Source organism: Rhipicephalus sanguineus, chromosome 2, assembly GCF_013339695.2.
Source record: "Rhipicephalus sanguineus isolate Rsan-2018 chromosome 2, BIME_Rsan_1.4, whole genome shotgun sequence".
NCBI lineage: Eukaryota > Metazoa > Arthropoda > Arachnida > Ixodida > Ixodidae > Rhipicephalus > Rhipicephalus sanguineus.
In genome coordinates this window covers 79330362-79348524 of record NC_051177.1, presented here as the reverse complement: position 1 = coordinate 79348524, position 18163 = coordinate 79330362, and the positions used below count along the sequence as shown (strand labels likewise).

The window sequence follows — 18163 nt, the reverse complement described above, 5'->3', positions numbered from 1 at the left end:
AAGGGCTTGTTTTTATTATGATACGCTTATTTAGCATTTGTCGCTTCAGTATAGAGCTTATACTAGCTCAGCTAGTCTTCGAACGTCAAACTCGCTGCTTCAAGGCAGGCAAAGGGAAAACGATGCTTGCAGCGGAATTTTTTTCAGTAAAGGAAACTTAGGCTGCCTTATTTTAATGAAATACGATAATGCCGATGTACATGGGTGTTGGCAAAATTTTGTCTTACAAGGTGCAAACCCGTGTTATCGGGTGGGGGAGGGGGAAAGTGCCTTTGTGACTTCAGTATTCTAGTTCGGTAGGGGGCAAGTGCTGCTATGGCTTTAGGGGGGAGGGAGGATTAAGTGGCTGTTTTGCATCCCCTGCTGACTCCCATGCCGATGTTGTATTGGCCTGTAAAGATGGCTGCATGGTGTTCCGTGTCAAACTCATGCAGTGCTTCAATGATTAGCATCAGAAACATTGCTTTTTTTAAAGGTATAAATACTTTATGAAAACGTAACACCCAGACGTAGACATAAGACAACACTAGATGAAGTAATGTACACATGAAGAAACTTAGATAGATCAGCGGTGCAGTTTAAGGAGCAAATTTGCCGTTCCCTTTGTGCCTCTCTCTCTTTGTTGATGCCTCTCAAAAAAACTGTGGGCAGTTTGAACTAAGTTACGCAAAGCTTGGCACAGTGAAACACAGACCCGTCATCGCTCGTACTCCACGTCAACTGACACCTCTAGCATCGAGACGCGCGGCTTCCTCCTCGGGAGTACGCAGCCAGGCTATGCACTATAGAGCGGTGGTTGCGTGCGATGTCTCCGTCGGTGGGCATGGCTTAGCTACTGCACATGCGCGGCTTGGCCAGGTGGTGCGGTGTCTGGTCGCTAGACGTCGCGATGCTTGCGTCCTCTTTCTTTCTGCCTTTGTTTCTCTTTGTTGATGTTCTCTCTGTCTCTTTTTTCTTTCTGCATTTCTTTCTCTCTATTTCTCTCCTTCTCATACTTTCTGTCTTATGCTTTACTCTCTCCCCTCCTCCTTTCCCTCCTCCCCACCCTCACATATCTCCTCGTCCCGCTCACTTCCCTTTCCCATCCCTCTTGCTACACTATACTATACAAGGCTATGCTGTGCTCTGCAAGCGTGCCTGGGTAGCCGAGTGGTTAGGACGCTCGCCTTCGAATCAAGGGTACGGGGGTTCGAATCCTGCCATTTGAAGATTTTTTTTCGGCAAGCATTTTTCTTCTTCTTTACATCGTTCTTTCCGTTTCTCTATTTCTTTCTCTCTCTGTACTCATTCTCAGGTAGCTGCACAGTGGCACACACCCGTTAGATTGATGATTGTACTCTGCGATCGACTCACAAGGAACGATTTGCCGAACAGCTTCGCTGTTAAAAAGCGAAACCTCAAGAGAACACAGAACTTGACAACAGCTGCCAAAGCTTCCTTTTCATGTTGTGGGCATCCTAGTTGAGGAAAGGCCAGTGCCTGCAGCTGGCTTGAAAATTCAGCTAGACTCGCTTCATGTAGCTTGTTTTTGCTAAAAAAAAAAACCGTAAAATAGTCTTCCATGGCCTGTACAGCGGTTGACAAGTTCTTACTAGGGTACACAAGACCTCCATTGTCAAAATCGGTAGTGAAGTATGAGGCAGCGTCTGCACTTGCTTCAGCTTTACTTACACAAACGCAGCCTGTGCACTGTGGACAAGAATTTTTGCTAATGATCTTTCGTGCAACATAACCTGCAACATAGTAGATCAAAGCACTGTTACACTCTTTTTTTTCTGTGTACGACAGATGGTCACTAGGACAAGACCGACTGAATGACGCCCTCTGCATCAGTGATGCTTCCACGGTAAAGAAGGCCGTCTATTCTGTCCACAAGGCTCGTTGTTGTAGAGAGCTCACTTGGGCTGAGCAGCGATTCGATGACTGTCTGGTGGGCAGTTGCCTTCCTCTGGGCAGCTGACAGCCACGAGAAACTGCAAGACTGTTGAGTGGTCATTGCACTCTGATGATTGTCTGATTATTCCAAAAAGGTTCTCTAGCTTATCCTGGCTTAAGCGGGACGTCAAAAGATACTTGAAGCCAAGTGTAGATGTTAAGTAGGACAACAAATCAAGGGTACTAAGCTTGATGCTGATTGCTGTTCAGGCAAAGGCTTTTCGAAGTAGACCATTTTCTCTATGAACTAGGGTGCCGAAGTTGTTCATTTCACTTTCACAATAAGCGTACGCTACTGTTCCTGCTGGCAGAGACTGCACTTTCAGCCAAGTGACAGGAATAGTGAGGTCAGAGAATGGGTGATGACTTTCAGTGGTGCATGGCGGGCGCTGAGCTTCAGTATTTTGCATGCTTGCTGTTTCGGATACACAGGGTGTGGTGCACTTTTCAGGTACAGAAGAATTATCCTGAACGCAAGATCCTTCAAAGGCAGAGCTCGCTTCGAAGGCAATCGACTCAGCGCTTTGCTGAAATGTCTACATGTTGTTGGCACAGATTTCTTGTTTTTCGTTTTGCTGGCAATTTTGGAACAAGGTGCTGAGCATATTCAGGGAATATTGTGTGTACCACATCAGGTTAATGCCAGTCACGGTGATGGTGAGCGTGCGTTCGATGAAATTCTCTTCAAAATGTTTTTCGCAAACCACAGCAGTTGGTGTCAGTTTCCTGTCCGCCCTCTTTGTTCTTCTGGTCCATTCCTGCAAGACGTGCTTCATCAGCTGGGGCCGTGAATAATGATATACGCTGTTTGTTTGAGTACCAGTCTGTGCAGAACTGGTATGAAACAAGTCCTTTCCCTATGTCGCTTTGGCTTCGACATTCCCTTAGATTCACCTCATAGTTCCCATAGTGACAGGCACAGAAACGCGACAACTACACACTCACCCCTTGACGACACGAACAACACACACACAACCCAGTAATAACACTGAAAAGACGAAAACAGAAATCGACGACATCGCTGCGAATCTGCTGTGCGGAGCAGACGACATGCGTAGTCGGCACCCCCCCCCCGCATGGCAGCGCCCCTGGCGGCCACCTGCGGGCATTCGTCCCAACCAGTGCCACCCTCCTCCAATGAAAAGAGCGGGCGCACAGCATACTAGCCAGTATATTCCAGGCACTATAGTTATGCACAAGTGATAAGCTGATCATTAGCATATTAGACTGACTTCAAGTCGCTACCAGGATCGAAGATAGAACCGCTGGACAAACTTATTTCCAAACTAAAGGTTGCCTTTATTTTTCCCATACGACAAAAATAGGGAAAGGACTGTAGATTGAAGGCTTTCTAGATACTGAACTGGCACCAGCCACAGTTTAACAAGTCCCGTCATTTTGGGACCCGTTCGGTTCGTTCCTCAGGAATTTACTGCACCAGTTGAAGAAGCGGCACCACTTTTTTTCCTCTCACCTTTCCGATCGCGTTGCAAAGGCCGTGCATGTACACAATAGAAGGTGCTCCCAATTTACTCAGGATGCTCCCACAATGAGCAATTAGGGAGGTTGGACATGATAGAAGTTGACAAAGTAGCATATTAACCTCACGACTGTTATTAGTAATGCGCACTCATGTGCTGCCACGAATGGACACTGTTCACTGTTCTGATTTCTGCCTCACACCGACCCAACTGTTTATGCATTCTGCATATGTTTACCTCCAGTTCTTGTGAATGTGCTGAAGGTGTAGTCGTGCTCTGTCGTTCCCGCCTCGCTGTGGCTTGCTACCCGTAGTGTGTACCACTTCCCGGGAACCAGGTCGGGCACAACGAGCACCTTTTGCTCAGCCGGGATGGAGTCCGACACAAGCACCCATTCCTCCTCGCCCACATCCTGCACCCGGTACTGCACCGTGAAAGACTGTATGGGGCAGCCCGCTGCACTCCAGCTGCTCAGATGCACCGTCAGCGTAGCGCCATTCACAGTGAGCACGGCATCACGCTTGGGTGCCACTGGCGCTGCACGTGCGATAAATCAAAGAAGAAGAAAGGAGAGACAATTCACTACGAGCAGCCAACACTGCTGACAAAGACAAAAGAAGTGATAAGGCGCATTTCCAGTAACAAGCCTAAATTACCACTTCAGCGAAGACAACATATAATTTTGAAGTGTGATGGATCCCACAGATAACAAGAAAATCGCAGCATAGCGTGCCTGTACAGTTAACGGCTCGTTAATATGGACATCTCTGCCTCCCAGAAAAAAACGTCAATAACGTGAGTTGTCCATAATAACGAATAAAGGTCAAAAGCACAAACATTAAGGAATATTCTTTGCTTGGTGGTGATACCAGGTAGAATACTGTCACGTGATCGGGAGAGTGAATCTGATGCTCGGTGAAGCGTCAGATTTTTATAGCGTTATCAATGCTTGTCGCGCCAGTTCCAGAATGTGCTTGATATGCGCATACGCGTCGTGCAGGCAATCTGTTGAGACAGTTCAGCACCATCCTGGAAAGTTCTTGTGTATAAAGGCGCAGAACTTCTTGCTTTGGAGACCCGTGTCCATAATAACAAGAAAAGAATGCCTTTATTTACTCGTTTCATCCCCAATATAGTCGTCCATAGTACATACTGCGGGTCCGGAATAATGGGGCAGAATCTGGACTATGGAATGCAGGCCCATATTCCAGATTAACAGGGCAGAATTGCATGACGAGAGACCGGTTGCCGAAAATTTGATCCATGTTGTGGGGTGTCCATATTAACAGAGAAATGACTGTATGTATTAACACAAGCACCAGTGTGAAACATTTGGGGTTTAATCACAGTTCCTATAAGTGCAGAACGTCATTTTTCTGTGCTTTATTGCATGCTGGTCAGTTAGAAACTCTGTATGGTGTGAATTTGAATCACTTTAGGGAAGACCACTCCAAGCGATCACTCCTTGCTTAAGATTCCGAACAAGTATGCTTACCGAGGACTTTCAGGACTCTACAACAGAAAGAATGGAACAATTTCACAACTTTGTGAGGCATTGAGCAGCTCAAATTAGCAACTGGTCTTGGTATCGATCCCTCCTGCGAAGCCGTGAGACAGATATCCAAACTTGTGAAAAATAAAGGAAGTACACACTTACGTGCACCCTGAGTCTTTGCTGACATCACTTCACTGGGGTCACTCTTGCCCATTTTGTTGTAAGACGCCACATAAAACTGGTAATTTGTTCCACATAGAAGATCTTGGAAGGTGTGTGTTGTCTGGTGAGCAGGAACCTGATGCTCCTCCCATGTTCCATGTTGAACCTTGACGTATACGTAGTAACCTAAGGTACAAACATCAGAGATCACCGCCAAGTCAACGAAAAAAAAAGACAGAAGAGCTTGCTAAGTGAGCTTTGTGCTCACATTATAGACTGTGAAGACTCACATTATGAATACTGTGACTCACATTATCAATACTGTGGAACTGACTATACTCTGAAAAGCTAGCTGGTTGGATTAAGGGAAGTGAATTTATACTTTTTAGAAGACATAAAACCAAAAAAAAAAACGTTAGTACAATAGATTCCTGTTCAAATGAACACTTTTAAGCTGAATTCTTGGATATCGCAAACAATGTGCGAACATTCGGCTCGTTTTCCACATCCTCAAAGTAAAAAAAAAACATTTATACAAACTGCTTTACGGTTAAGAAGTTCTGTAGTGATCACCAAAACCGGGCTCCTTTGATTTTCACAGTTCTGGCAGCTTACTGGCAGCCAGGCAGCAAACAGCTAGTGCTTGCTCTTATAGAAAACGACGTCATGACCATATGAGCTAGCACCATGAAGAACAATAGAGCTTGAAGACCAAACCCATGCTGGGGTTACAAATGACTACATCGTCTTCCTCTATGATGGTACATCGAATTTCAAGACAGTAGCAAACAAATATAGCAGACTGCATAAAATCGAGCAAGAATGCTTGAAGCCGCTTTACTGGATCATGCACAACCAAATAGTACTCCTTTTGCAATTATCTTCTTACTGCAAACCTACTTCTTTCACTGTTTTCAAGTAACACATTTGGATGATTGGCACGTTAGCATGTCTATTTTCTGAGGGCACTTCTGATAAGATGAACAAATTTTCCCTGACCCTTCTAGTTTGTCATGCCCGTAGTGTACTGTAACTGAGGGTATGGCGTATGCAAACCCTTAAAGCATATATCGGCTAATGAATACTCTACAGTGCAGCTGTGGGAAGCCCTGTGTGAAATCAATTACAAGCTGCAAGTAAAATGACCTCCTTGAGAAGATTCTGCTGTGCATAAATAGCACATGTTGTTACATGATAGCTCCACTATCACAAGGACACACAAAAGCTTCAGTGATTCCAAAAGCTCATGCAATCCATTCATGCAAGATTGTGAATGATCCTTTTGTGGCCAATATTCAGAAGAAAAAAAAGAGGTTCGTTCCACAAACATTTTGTTTCAGGCTTTAGATGCAAACAGACACAACGAGAACACTAGTACCAAAATTCGGAAGTAGGGCTTACTACACTGATATGTGCGACTCATGTGTGGTATGCAAAGTTTTACTACTGAAGTTGGAGGAGTTTCATGAGGTGGATTAATGAAGGCTGAGTGCCCTGAAAGCTCTTTCGTTGGTATTATAATGTCAATCAAAAAACAGCCAGCAATCACGCCTTCATTGAAGCCTCAGTGAGGCTGCATGACCTGGGCCCCCAAGAGAACAGGCAGCTGGATGCCAGCATAGATATTGAGGTAACACTAATCAAAGCCTAGCAATGAGCCTTTAAAGAGCTGCATTCGTGTCACCAAATGTCGGTATTGGTAAAGCCCGACAGAGCATGCAGGAAAATGTGCCAGATGTGACGGAAAAATACAGAAGGTGTTAGACTCGAATATAGTAAAGCATCAAAACTGCTCATCAGTGGTCTGCCTTGAAACAGATAAATCTGGTTAACTTAAGTGTATTTCTTTATGGATGGACTTCAAGAACATATAGCCTAAATCACATACTATATATGTACAGTACTCGGGATTGAAACCCGACATTGCTTTTTTTTTTATTCTACGTATAATGACTGCTATGAGCAAATGCTCATGATAACGGCATCATGTCATTGCAAATCTGGCTGCTAAAGGTGATGGTGACTCTGATGTAAGCATTTGAGCAAAAATTATGCTGACACGACACGAACTGTAGATGCTGGAAATGAAAATATGTGCATTACTTAGCCCTAAGTTTTTGCATTTCAATCCATGAGTACTGTACCTATATGAAAGGCACTAACAACTGCAAAAAGAGAAAGCGTATAAGAAATGTTGATGAGTACAATATTGATGAGTACAATGGTGATGAGCACAACTTAAAGCCTACCCATTATGGTCGGCTCCTCATTTGTGTTTGGATTCCATTGCAATTGGATAGAAGAAGAACTGGTGCTGAAGACACTCAGTGATGGTGGTGGCGGTGGATCTGACGAGCAGAAAAGCACAAACTGAAATTAAGCAACTCTTTGCACATCACGGTAGACAACGTTAAACACTTACCACATAAGAAGTATAACGAAGGTTCAGTGTTTTCAGTTCGAGCCAAAAAAAAACTAAAAAAAACATGCTTCCCATATTTTTCAAGAGCTATGTACACCAAACAACAGAGCCGAGGAAGCACTTTATGTTAACGTGATTAGCCTTACCTTCTTTCTTTCTTCTCTATATTTTTTTTCTCAGCGCACTTACAGTGACGGCAATGCGCAGTGCATGTTGGACTATGAACTGAAGTCACGTACCACAGTCAGTGACATTTCACAACCAGTCTGGCCGTGTGCAAGTGCGCTGCGCCACTGATCAGCCACGGATGCACTAAGTGCTGCTGATGTAGTGGTAGCAGTTTGAAGATAGGAAAGACACTTATTACTGCAACCCATAAGGGAGCATGGCTCAGCAGTGTTGGGAGGAGGGCAAAGGGGAGTGAAAGGGGAGGACAGAACGAAGAGGCCACCTTGTCAAGATATGAGCACCTACAAGACCGAGTGCCAGGCCAATGTACCTCTCTCTCAATTGGAAAAACCTCAGGGTGCCTGGTGATGCTGGGAATCGAACCCAGTGCCTCTTGCATTGGAGGCACACTCTCTAACCACTTGACCACTGCTGCCATATGTAGATACGTGCATGTTACCTTTAACTGTTTCTTTAACATGCCTCCTGTGAAAAGAATGGCACGTGTTGTTCTGTATTGAATTTCAACTGTTCTCACGCCATGCAGGTGTTTCATAATCTGCAGCACGATCGCCACTGAGGAATCTATGAACCAAAAATGGTGGTATACGACAACAAACTGGGTACCTAACATACATGAACCACGACAACTGTGCTAACACAGCAAGGATGGCATGGCAACAACAGCGATAGAACGGCACTGATGAATAGGCATGTTGCGGACCAGGCATTTGCATGGTGGGAATGGGGAAGAGAGAGGATGTGTTTTGTTCTTCTCCTGGGGACTTTCGGCAAAGACACGTTACAATGACAAAAGTGACTGAACATGCGAGAAAGATGTTTCAGGAGCCTTGCTCTTTGCATGACGATCATGTCTGCCACCAACGACGGGTTCAATTTTGGTAGTAAACAGTCATTCATTAAGTTTTACAAGCAAGTTTTAAACAATAGCAATTTCATTACATTTCAGCAATCCTGATGATTCGGTGAGAACAAGAACTTAATATCAATGTAAACTAGACGACCTGCTGCAAGTAAGGATTACTCCGTGCTGTGCTCCAGCGTGTACGGCAGATAAGAATTATGGAATCTGCAATGAAGTCCCTTCTGATCAGCCACAGGGCACTCTTTCTGCAGTATGCTCAGAGAAAAAAAAAGAAAAAGAAAGAAAAGCAGGATATACAGGTAGGGGGTCCCAAAGTGAAATACTGTTGCAGTAGAACCTCAGGCTTAAATGTAATAAAAAAATATTTTAAGCACATCTACACTACAACAGACTTTCTTAGAAAAGGTAAAACTATGAAGATGGCAATGCAATGTCCCTGTTCACTGAAAATAATGATCTTTGCATGCTGCAACTTCCTGTTAGGATGTGCCGTAAGTTTCATGAGTTTGCCATGAGCAAGTCTTCTGTTAAATGCATAAAGAAGAATGAGGCCAGTCCAGCAACAGTGCTTAATAACATTTCTTCACGAGAAATAAATGGAGGATTTAACAAACAAATGAATATAATAGAAATTTCCACTCCTAAAGACGCACTGTACATGTGCTTATTATGGTGTCTGCTACCCAAGTAACACGTATGAGTCGATCCACGCATTACAATAGGCATGTGACTACGGTACTACAATAAGTCCTTTCTTACCATTCTCAAAGGTTTCAAGATGGATTTCCTCGCACGGTGGGCCAGTCCCTTTCTCGTTGAATGCTTGTACCAGCACTGTGTACTTTGTGGAGCGCTGCAGTGACGTGAGCAGAACCTCCTCTTTGACGCTCCCCGTTGTGTCGACAGTCTTGTAGACGTAGGTGTCCGAGGACCCGTGCTTTTTGTAGCCCACGTAGTATCCCTTGAGCAGGCCATTTTGGTAGTCCTTTTTTGGTGGCTGCGACGAAAGCATGTCACAAGTTCATCGTGTGCTTCTCTTGTCATTCCTGCCACCCAGAAATCTGGACACACTTGAGTGTTCTTACACTAGCAAGTAAAGTGGCAATCTCAACGTTTCATTTTAGGTTTAAAAGGCATGTTAGATAAATGAGAGAACTGTAAAAGGCAAAGCTAACAGTACTACATATGTCACACTAATATCTACAGGCGTTTCTCCATATCATCAAAATGTTAGGAACGTCCCTGTATAGAGCATACCAACTTCTTTTTCTTAAAGCACAGTGTTGTAACAATCACCCAAGCCCAGCAACAATGCACATAATAAGCTTAACAAAAGACATTATGAAAACACATTAACAGGTGTGCAAAATGGGTTACCAGAACAAGCTTGAAGAAAATTTACTGTGCAATGTATAATTTTGTTTGTGCACAGATTTCTGCACTAAATAAATAATAATTGTCGGGGTTTTACGTCCCAAAACCAGAATATGATCATGAGAGATGTCGAGCTCCAAAACTTTCAACCACCTGGACTTCTTTAACGTGCACCTAAATCTAAGGACACGGGCCTCTAGCATTTTGCCTCTATCGAAACGCGGCCTCTGTGGCCGGGATTTGATCCCACGACCTTCGGGTCAGTAGTTGAGCACCGCAACCACTAGACCACCATGGCGGGTTTTTCTGCTCTAAAGATTACACCAAGATAGTCAATGAGAAGCGACTATATCGTCGCCAGTCATCTGCCCTTGTACTTCATGCATAGTGAACAAAACATATTTCAATCATTTGAAGGCTTCTTGAAAATTCATGCTTAGCGGGGAAGCGAAAATCTGTTGTCAGACCTAAAGTCACACTTCGGTGAAATACACAATTAAAGGTATGCAAAAAAAGAATGGTGCTTTTCTTATTACCTGCCATGTCACCTTGAGAGAAGTTGAGGAAACTGGTGTGGCCTGGACGTTTAGCGGCGGGCCTTCAGGCGCTGTAAAGAGAAAAGGTGTGGCGTCTTTAGAATAAGCTGGTTATCGTAACATAATATAAAAAAAACATGCACAACGCGAATACTGTGCACATACGCAAGTGAACTTCTCCTCTTTTTAGTTTCATGGTGTCATTACAAAGCAACAAAACGCCTGCAGTTGTAATCGAAGAACAGGAAACCTAAAAAGTCATTGTCATATAAGAATACAGGAGCTGTGTCATTTTCAAAAGCCTTTCATTTTTTAAACAACGAATGAACATCAACATCTCAAAAACATAAGGTCTGAGCAAGAAAGGTAACAGGATCAAAACAAGTGCGGCTGAGAACAACCTTTGAAAAGCTACAGCATGACATTACAATCTCCTTTTTTTCTTTCTTTTCCCTTTTTTTTTCTGTCTTGCATTTCGTAACAATACCTGGACACTGAATGCTGTCACTTGAAAGTAGGATGTAGGAGATACAGGTGTGCAGCTCAAACCATTAGTCAGATTTAGAATTTTCTATGTATTCATCAAGCAGATAACTGTAGCGCCTGCTGAATTTTGTCGATTGCTGTGCTCTTCTCTAAAAATACATGTGAAAGTGTAGTGACAACAGCGCACACAGTGACAGTGCAGAGCTACGGCCCAAAATAATGAGACGAGTTACCACAGCATTTCTCGAGAAAACTGTTACAGTACGCCACACATCTATCGGTAAATTGAGCATGACTTAAGTCTGTAAAAATCTGCTTTTCGAAGTGGTTTAATAGTTCTCAGTCAAAATACTTCAAGACGATGACATTCATGTGGCGAACTTCAACGTTTCGTTACGGCGCTCAATGTGAGCGTAGGGTTGCAAAAATCGTTACCTTTTATTTAGCCAAAGTAATAGTCTCAGAAATCAATTCCGCACGCAATTAAATCTAGCAGAAATACGAATGCACGACGATATCAGCAGCCAATCGCACCACATGTTTACGCACCACAGGAAGTTTGTTTACGTTCCAGACAGGTTGGATTGGATTCTGCTGGATTCCAGTGACCAGCTGAGGTGGTGATGTCGATTGACCTTCTGAGTTTCCATTAAAGCGGCCGCCGCACGTGATACAAACAAATCGGTCAGCTTCATCATGCCCCAATATCGGAGGAGACACTTTTGATCGTTACTGAACCCGATAGGACTCGAGTCAGGGCGTGCAAACACGGACACAAGAAAGAGAACAGGACACCACTTGTGTCCGTGTTTGCACGCCCTGTCTCTTTTTAGAATGAATACGTACCAACTAGCTCAGCTCTCTGTCATTCCTAGGACTCGAGTGATTCGAGAAGTTTTACTCTCCTAAGGGCACGTCTTGTCCCCGAACAACAAACTCCGAAAACAGTTTGCACTCTTTTGGAAGTGTTTTTGTCCCGCAGTAATCGTCATTTGGCTTTCTTGAATTACCTCTCTTGAAAAATATCGGCGCTCGGCACTTTCCCATCAAGAACGGTTTTTTACACCTGCGCAACGTTCGTAACCCTGAAGTGCTGGGCGCGCGGCGAAACAACGCAAGGCTCGCGAGATTAATGATGACTACGTTTGTAGCGTTTGTAGGACAGAAAGACGCCCCAAATACGCCTTTTTTTTTCAGTGTAATCCCCATCCCTCTACACTCTAAGAAAAAATCGAGTATTTGGGGAGTATTTCTGCCACGCAACAATAATCGTCATCTGGCTTAGCTCGCGTTTCCTTTCGTGAAAACCGGCTATCGTCACTTTCCTATCAAGAATGCTATGTCACGCTGATAATGCGCGCGCCGTTCGTGACCGGGAAGTGCCGGGACCGCGGTGATAACGCGATGAAAGTACGCGAGGTGGATGACGATTATAGTGGTGTGGCAGATATACACCCCCAAATACTCGATTTTTTTTTAGACACACCACTATAATCGTCATCCACTTCGCATACTTTCATCGCGTTATCACCGCGGTCCCGGCACTTCCCGGTCACGAACGGCGCGCGCGTTATCAGCGTGACATAGCATTCTTGATAGGAAAGTGACGATAGCCGGTTTTTCAAGAAAGGAAACACGAGCAAGCCAGATGACGATTATTGTGTGGCAGAAATACTCCCCAAATACTCGATTTTTTATGGAGTGTAATCGTCATCCCTCCAGCCAGTCTGTTTCTTTTTGTTTTCTTTTTTAAATATTTTTTTTTTCAAGACTCCGCAATCACCACGCTCCTACCAAGAATGCTCGGCACTCTCCTACTGCCAAGAATGCCGTCGCTCACGGCATCAAAGAGATGGCTAGCTTTTATATGGACAAAATATGCCCCAAAGGGCACGAATGTATACATCTTTAGAAAGAGAGCACGATATACTGTATATTAACAAATGCTATAAATATTTACCTGGCGACAACTACACTAGGCGCTATAACTCTGGGTGTGTTTGATGAAAAATGAAATATGCCAATTTAACTTGTATATACCAAGGGTGAAATATAATTTAATATGTAAATTTTTCCATTTAAAGTGTACTGAAGTGCCGTTTGCGGTTTACCTTCTTCGTCAGTCGTCACCTGCACTTCTTGACTGTAGTCACCAGCCCCCAAAGAATTTTCAGCTTGAATTCGAATGATGTACTGGAGTCGTCGGTCGCAGATCTCTGAGCGTCACTGTTGTCACGGTTCCCTGTACCTTGTTCTCTCGGATATCTCCACTCCATTTCACTGAAATAAAAAACCTATTGTGAAAAACGTAAGCGGCTTCGCTCGATTATGAAATAGTTTCACACGTTCTTGTGGGGAAGGAAAGGGTAGGGAGTGACAACAGGCACTATAGTCGTATAATAATTATGCGCAAGTAAATGAAGACAAAAGCAGACGCAGAAATGACAGATACTGACGCTATGTCTCCATTTTGTCTCCGTTTCTTTGGGCTGCACAAGCTTAGTTTTTATCAAGAAATCTACCAACCAGCCCATGAGCGGATTCCTGTGGATCGAATAACCGTTTTTGTATAACGTGCAGTATAAATAATCTCAGGTGATAAATAATCTCATGCGTCCTGCGCCACGGCCTGCCTGATATAATTCAATGTGCAAAAACATAGCGTAAATGTCTTTAAAGCTGGCTTCTTCTTTTAAGAAGTCTTACTGCAGAGAAGCCAGACTTACCGCGCGTGCACGACATTGTTTGCGAAGGGTCTGCACGGGCTCCGATGTTCGCACAACGAGAAAACCGGCGTATCTATGTCCATTAACATTCTAGAATAACATCTCCGTGAATATTGATTACAAAAAATATTTTGTGCGATGTTATTTTTGGCACGCACTCTCCACTTGCATTGACTGCATTGAGCTGTGTACGGTGTTGTGTTAATTGTATTCTACAGCGACATATTGTAGTACGGTGCTGCGTTTGGTACGTTCCCATCGTGCCAGCGGCTACGTGTAGTATTGCGCTACATAAACTGTCACAGCGTGGGTGAGAGTTGGTATCTACACCGGGGCCCCGAGAATGAGATTCAAGGCACAACGGGAGAACAAGTGAGAAATCCAAATACACGCGGTAAGAAATCACGCGACTGAAAATGATACGCGGCGAAAACTGAAATTCAGTTGAAGGGGGAAAAATGGCATACTGCCTGACGTCTTGGTCTGCACCCGGTAGGCTGTGATGTGGCTGTTCCCCGTGTACGGCTGGTCCCACGTGACCACCATAGATCGGCTGGTGACATCGGAAGTTCGTACGTTGAACGGTGCTCCGGGGGTTTCTGCAAGGCATCAACAAAGAAAAACAAGAGAAAAGAAGAAAAAAGACATGTCATTCATCCCTACCATGTTTCCAAGCTATACCCACAATGCGAAAAACGGGGATGTACTGTCATGGACAATAGAAACGCGAACAAGAAATTGCAAAGTAGAACAGCTCTTGCAAGTGATTACTCTCGAGCTCAATCAGGCGTTCCCCCGAAAACAATAATGACAGCAGTTTCTCGTTAACCCTAACTTGTTGGTATTTCACTCTTCTACGAATGAACGAATTTATCCGATAGACATTCTGCAAGAACATTATGGTACATGAACAAAGCCATTACAGCACTTGTAAACTATAGTTTATTAATTTGAAACGTAAAAATATGGGAACGTAGGTTGCGTGAGAGAGGGGGAAAGTCAAAACAACACTTGCGCAGGTTAAAACAAAATGTTTAGTCAACAACAACAACAACAACAACAAAAGGAAGTTCTTTTGCACTCAACAGACGCACTTTAAACGCGCTGGCCTCGGGATAGATGAGATTTCTTTCAGTAAACTCGGCTGAGATGAAATGATGACGCTGCTGCGTAACCGAATACTACTGCGCAAAAGACGACGTGGACACAGGAGGAGGGTACAAGACCCTTCTCCTGTGTCCACGTCGTCTTTTGCGCAGTACTATTCGGTGATGCATAACCAACTTGCCTAAATGGCCACTGTGTCTGTATCACAGTGGCCAATTCCACCGTCTCCTAAAGCATTCGTCAATTTTCTTGTGTTTAGGGTAAGCGCCATCAGTACGTGACGAGGACTCACCCTGTATAATCAACTGCGTCCGGGTTTCATCTTGACCGTGTTTATTGCTCCCTATACAAGCAAACAACGCCGAGTCTCTTCTGTCGACGGCTTGTATTTCAAGCTGAGACGTGAGGCTCTCTTCTTTTTCGCTGGTTTTAATGTCGTATCTGAAATTTAGTGAGAGAAGCATGAGAAGACCGGTTATTATGTGATGAAAGAAAAAAAAAGGTAATCGGGAGCAGCTAATCTCAATGACAGCTTTTTAAACGATCACGCACAAACAGAACACAGATAGAGCAAATATGCGTTGTCACAGGCGTATGCCGCGTTCACATATACTTTATATGGGAGGTTATCCTGCCACATTGGAGGCCTCACAACGGGTAATTTTCTTTGTTAAAATATGCCTATATAAAGTTGTTTACACACTTCCGAAGAAACACTTCACCGGAAAAACACAACTGACAGAGTTAAATTTAATCGAAAATGTACTGGTCTTTGGCTTGTATGAAAGTTGGCTAGTATACTTTCATTCAATGTTTATAGATTACTCATGCACATTTATGAATGAACTTGAATCAAGTGTACAATCTAGTGAAGAAAAAAAAAACAATATGAGAACGGTAACCAGGCATTGCTTCGCAGAGATATTTACCTCTGATCGTGTTTTGGTCCAAGAGGTTGGCCATTCTTGTTCCATGCAATAGTCAGCGGCTTCTCACCGAAAACTTCACATTTGATATGCGCCGTGTTGCCTTTCTGCAGAGTCTTCGAGTTGAATGCGCTTTTAAAGCGAGCAGGTACTGAAGAAAACAAGGAGAATAAGATTAAAAAAGAAATAAAAAGCGATTGTTAGGAAAGAAAACACACGAAGTGGGCAGCCATATATGGAAATCACCACTGACCACCCGCCGGAAAATGCCAAGAGTCACTACAATTTCAGCTGTATTAAATGTACACCAATAGCGATTCAAGAATGACAAGGAATGTGGTAAAATGCAGTAAACGCTGGCAAGACTTGACAATATTTTATTTGGTAATCAACGCCTTCGCGTTCTGGCATCACGCAAAGGCTATACCACCGAAGGTAGCGAATTTTCTACAAAGACACAATACACAGAACGGGAAGCCAGTGAATGGAAGCTTATGTCTTGTTCAGCGGTTTGCTCCTTTATATAAAATTTGCGCTACCTATCATTATGGACTCGTACAAAAATAGGCCAATCCTGCCTGTTATGTTCTATGCAAAGGCATCAAGAGAATCACTCAGAGTGGCCGAAGCGTTATAGAGACAACAGAGCTTCCCTTCATAAGATGCGGTCTATATCTTGGTAGGTGAGCAGGCGTTTTCTGTCACCGGTTGGCTCCGTGATTATCAACATTTGCGAACACAATTGCCTTGCTTTGTCGGCAAAGCGAAACGACATGCAAAATATCTGGCGCAGTTAGATTCAAGAACGTCTCCTAAAGCTCACTGACGTCGGTTTTGAGGATCTTCTCGCAGAGGTTGTTAGGAGAAGCCTTCGTCCTGCTGTGTACATTAAGAGTCGCCACTGCTGCTACTTCCGATCATAGACGCGGTTGGTACTGACGCCTTCTTCTTGGCCACAGCGTACACGCGACTTATAACATTGTACATACTGTAATGTAGCAGCTAAGCTAACATACGAGATTGTTAATCAGCTAGAATAAGAAAAAAATCATAGGATTGTGCTCATAAGAAGTGATACGCCGACGCTGAGATGCACTCTCCCGTGTAGGCAGAGACCAGATACTACCTTATATGGTGTACACTAGGGGGCACTTAAGTCCTGTTTCTTTAGGCGAAGGCACCCCTTAAGCGAAACACGGCAGGCGAATGAAGTGGTACAAAAACCTACGGGACCTACGTCGTTGATGACATAGTGTTGTGATGTCGCAAATCTCAGAAATTTTCGACGTCATCATGGCGTGATTGCGACGTCAAAATACTTCATCACATAATGTCTTCATGGCATCATTTCGACGTCACAAGACTTCATCACATGACATCAACATGACGTTGTTGTGACGTCACAATACTTCATCATATGACGGCATCTGACGGAGACTTCAGATTGCATTGTCGCTTGGACAAAGGTGGACCGATCCCGGAGGTAGCGAAATATCACGTGATGTGCAGAAAGATTCAAGGAGGTAAGGGGAGGTACAATGCAATAGACTGAGAGCGTCACGGTAACTTAATGCGAGTCTCTCAAACTGCGGCTCACTATGCTTCGTCGCCGAATGTATAGCTTAATGCATTATCAAGTTTGCAGGAGGCTTTCGCCTTCAAGTGTTACAGAGAGTGTAACACGCTGCCGAACTTTTTTAACAAACGCTTTTGAATGCCCCACTCTGTTTTCCCGTTCTGTGCACACGTAGATTTGGAAGATAACGACTACCTAGAGTCTTAGTTTCGGCATCGCGCCCATTCAGAGCTCAGAGGTTCACTCACCGTGGACTTTCAGTTCGATGACCTTACTTATTCCGGATCCCACACCAGTTGCTGGCCTGACAGAGGTAGAACCCGCTGTCGTTTCGCTCGGCCTCGCGCACCATGAGCGAGCCGTTTTCCAGGGCGTGTATGTGAGAGTTGCTGATGATCACTTTGTACTCGGACGGTCGCGAAGCTGTGTGAGGCGGAAGAGGGTGAAATAAACGTTAACAAGATCAAACGAGTGAGCGAGAGAGACGACAAAGGCAGAATTACAATCAATCAATCAATCAATCAATCAATCAATCAATCAATCAATCAATCAATCAATCAATCAATCAATCAGTCAATCAATCAATCAATCAATCAATCAATCAATCAATCAATCAATCAATCAATCAATCGCATAATTATTTCACCCGAAAATTCTGGATTGTCTTCTTGGCTAAAAGCTGCTATAGGCAGTTTGACTGGAGCCCTGAAGACCCTTACATTTGAAGCATACGAATATGCATATCGGATTAGAATTATAACATGCGTGAGTAATACTGTCAGAAAGATGACTTAAATTGCACCTTGTTTGCTATCCTACACTGACGGAGAACTAAGCGGCCAAAAAATAATAAGAAAAGGAATAAAGAACGAAATAACAAGTA

General features: G+C 43.8%; 1 protein-coding gene across 1 annotated transcript in view; it reads right to left on the bottom strand.

Moving 5' to 3' along the window:
* LOC119381695 (Down syndrome cell adhesion molecule homolog) overlaps positions 1-18163 on the bottom strand; it is a 282436-nt gene that overhangs the window by 21841 nt on the left and 242432 nt on the right. The window contains 12 exon segments of the mRNA XM_037649466.2: positions 3654-3953; positions 5074-5259; positions 7323-7421; positions 9309-9546; positions 10460-10530; positions 13057-13141; positions 13143-13225; positions 14139-14270; positions 15071-15219; positions 15708-15855; positions 17529-17574; positions 17576-17703. Of these exon segments, the coding sequence (XP_037505394.1) occupies positions 3654-3953; positions 5074-5259; positions 7323-7421; positions 9309-9546; positions 10460-10530; positions 13057-13141; positions 13143-13225; positions 14139-14270; positions 15071-15219; positions 15708-15855; positions 17529-17574; positions 17576-17703 (1665 nt within the window).